We start from the raw sequence: 3,606 nt of genomic DNA, 5'->3' as shown, positions 1-3,606 counted from the left end.
ATTAGCATCCAAGCGCGACCACGTAATATCCCCTGTTTTTTACATTGCAGGACAAATTTATGAATTAGCATTTAATTTACGAACTCGTCTCTTTTATAAATAAAGAGGGAATGTTCAAACACATAAATGCATCAGTAATAAATCTTAAATCCTTATTTTTTCCTTATTGTTCCAACCCTTTTCAGCGTTATTTTTTTTCCTGTCTTTTTGGGGCTTTACTAAGCTATTTTATTAATTGAACAAAGTTCTAAACCTGTGTTAACATAAAACGGTTAAATTGTTTAATTTTTTTCTTTCATATTACCAATTTTTCACCCTGAAAAACCTGTTTAGTCCATACCACAATATTCTGGACAGGACCTACTTTTATTGCGTAGTTAATTGTTTATCGCAGCTTGAAAACGTTTTACTGGTAAACGTTTGCACTTTTACTTGTGTGACTTTCCTCGCGTGACTTGTGTTTGCTTTCGTGACTAGGCAAAGAACTTCCGCCTTGCGCCATGGTGTATTTGGTCAGCTGCTAATTTAAAGATGGCGTCTACGGTTGTTGATAGTTCCTTTGAGTTAAACCATCTCTTTCGAGACATCTCCACCAAGTTTTCTCCACTAGAATCAGCGGAGGTTGTGAAGTCGTCAAAGAGGATTTATGGAGAACAATTTTCCTCGCTTCAAAACGAAGATTTGTTGTCATGTTTTGGACTTATGCAAAAGTTTGGTTATGTCTCGAATAGCAAGCTCACACTCATCAAAGATTTTGTAGCTTCAAAATCGAGCAACAAAGAGAATATCAGTGAGAGTATTGAAAGCTTTATAGCCTCCCATCCGCCTCTTTATGATCCGGAGAAACGATTACAAGGGAGGAACGACGATCTCAAGAGGATCAGAGGAACACTTGAAGATCTAGAAGGACAATCTTCCGTTGTTAACTTGCATGGCCCGGGAGGAGTTGGAAAGACAACGTTAGCTCAAGAGATTTGCTCAGAATGGCGAGGAAAATCTTATGTTTTTGATTTAAGAAAATCTAAAGATATGATAGCAATATATCATAACCTCATGAACAAACTTGACCTTACTGTACGTGTGGGATACGTAGACATGAGTTTTGTTGTGGAAAAAATTATTGAGAAAGCTTTTGAAGAAAGAGAAGGATTGCCAGTGCTCTTTCTTCTTGACAACGTTGAAGAGTTTACTTCGGGACAGGGGAAAGAAGGTAGGAACTTAAAGATGTCATTCATGATGTTCCTAGAAAAGCTCATAGGATATGATAAAGACAGGAAGGCAAGACCTTTAAGGATACTTTTGACATCAAGGACGCCATTGAATGTGGACAAGGTAGACGATTATGAACTGCAACCTCTCAGAGATACTTTTTCTGAAAAGATCCTTCTTTCTGACAAAACCGTTGACATTAACATGGTGCAAAAAGAGAAGCTGCTCAGTGCCTGCAATGGGAAACCTCTTCTCTTAAAAGGGTTAGCAGCAATTTTGAAACAGGGAAGGAAACTTCCCAGCGACCTGATCAATGAAATTGAGAAATTTATTCGGGTTTTTGAAGAGAAAGGGGATACACTGAAGTCCAAAAGTGAAGAAGATGCCAAAGAAAAAGCTTATCCTTATGAGGAAGGAGTTGGTCACAATGAAAAAAGTGTGATCCATGAAATGTTCAACACGTTACCATCTGACTGCTTAAAAGAATCAGCAGTTTCACTTTCTTTGTTTTGTGGTCCATTCTCTGCTTTCACAGCAGCACAGGTTCTTGACATTAGCCTGCCAGAAGCTGTGGCACAGCTTGAAGGTTTAGAAACCAGTGCCATCATTTTTGTTGTGAACAGAGAACAAAAGGAGTTGATGTATGACATTCATCCACTGTTGAAAAAGTATGCTGACAGCATAAAGGATGATGAACGTTTTATTGAATCATATGCTAAAGCAAGGAAGCAGTTTCATGACCACTTTATGTCAAAAGTGAAAATAATTGCTGGATTTGTAGAAGCTGACTACGTTAAAGCGTTTACCATGTTTACAAGTGACAATGCAAACTACGAGTTTGCCATAGATATTTCCTTGGAACCAGAGTATTTTAGCACACCTGATGAATTTCACGAGAGAGCCTTGATTTTGTCACTTGTCAATGCCATGCTATCAAATGAGAAGAAAACAGAGCTTTTCAATTCATGGGCAGAATTGTGCAGGGATGATGGCATGTCAGGTGAGACAAAAATGATACACATGTACTTAAAAATTGTTGTGGAGATCACCATTTAAAATAAACATACTTTGCAAAGTTTTAAATGATTTTGGCCTTGCTTGCTTCAATAATTTGTCGCACATCTGGCCACACTCTTTCCCGTATCAGTGTTTTCAATAAGCATTGCTTTGGCCTAAGGTGATTTCCTTGTATCTTTTACATGTATGTGATGTTTGCCGATCATTATGACTCTTTGCTTCTCCAATGCAGGGTCACTCTTTCGTGCTCATTTAAAATGTTGGGAATCCTTGTATGTCCGGGACAAAGACGGGCCTAGTGAGGCTTTCAAAGTGTTGGAACAAGCAGCTAATTCTCTTGGGAAAGTCCAAGATACAACTGCGGAGAATTTCACACAGACCCAAGGCTTGTACTCGTATTTCGAAGGCGAAATCTATTATAAGAAATCTGATTTCAAGAAAGCACTGGATTGCTTGCAGTTATCGTTAGACCTCATGGAAAAGCTGCCACAAGTTGATGACATCCTTTCCAGGTGTTATAACGCAATGGGTAATTGCTATTACGGCCTCAAAAATCTCACAAAGGCTCTTGAGTTTTACACCAAGGCTCTAAAGATGACAGAGAATGAGTTGAAGGGTGGTGAGTATCATTATAGCTTGCCGGTTTACAAAAATCAAATAGGCACTGTTTATCATGGTCAAGGAAATTACGATAAGGCAGTTGAATACTACAAAGAGGCAATCAGGCTTTTAGAGGTGCTTAAGATATCAGGTTATGAGGACGAGGCCGATTTTTGCAGGAATCTTGCAAATGCTTATGTCTTTCAAGACAAATTCGAGGAAGCGATGAAACCAGCTGATAAGGCCTATGAAATACGAAGGAAACGTCTTGGAGATCACCCGGATACAGTGCGAAGCATTTTCCAGCAAGGCCTTATTCAGGCAAACCTAAAAGAGCCTGAAAAAGCGTTAAACTTTTTCCGGAATGCTTGGGAAATGGAGAAATCACTCAAAGCGGGGAACCATAGCGAGGTTTGGAAAAAGCTTATTGATACTATCATTGATTACATCGCGGATGATAGTCAAAAGAAAGACTTTAAGAAGGAGGCTTTGGCATTTTGTCAACGTTTCTGGAAAGAGGAGAGAGCCAGTTTGCGGTTTGGCTTTACTGAGAGCAACAGACTCATTATTGACACTGTTGTGGAGCTTTTGGGAGATACTGAAGGAGAGAGAGATGTACAGCACGAGTATGAAAAGGAGAAATTGTCGTTTTATGATGGATTCCAAGGTGAAACCGAAAAAGATTTTTATACAACGTTTGATGAGGCAACGGACAATCGACAGATCAACAAAATGTTAAAAGACAGAGTTGAGCTCTTGGACAAGATAATTAACCTCTGC

The 3,606-nt window shown here is 39.0% G+C and overlaps 1 protein-coding gene across 2 annotated transcripts in view; it reads left to right on the top strand.

Moving 5' to 3' along the window:
* Positions 1-531: 531 nt before the first annotated feature.
* LOC138003603 (uncharacterized) overlaps positions 532-3,606 on the top strand; it is a 24,300-nt gene continuing 21,225 nt past the window's right edge. For both annotated transcript variants that reach the window (XM_068849750.1, XM_068849749.1), the window contains exons 1-2: positions 532-2,209; positions 2,459-3,606. The exon at positions 2,459-3,606 is cut by the window's right edge and continues 495 nt beyond it. In XM_068849750.1, coding sequence (XP_068705851.1) covers positions 532-2,209; positions 2,459-3,606 — 2,826 coding nt within the window. The remainder of the gene's footprint in view (positions 2,210-2,458) is intronic.

This window comes from Montipora foliosa, chromosome 5, assembly GCF_036669935.1.
Source record: "Montipora foliosa isolate CH-2021 chromosome 5, ASM3666993v2, whole genome shotgun sequence".
Taxonomy (NCBI): Eukaryota; Metazoa; Cnidaria; class Anthozoa; order Scleractinia; family Acroporidae; genus Montipora; species Montipora foliosa.
This window is presented reverse-complemented; position numbering and strand designations above follow the sequence as displayed.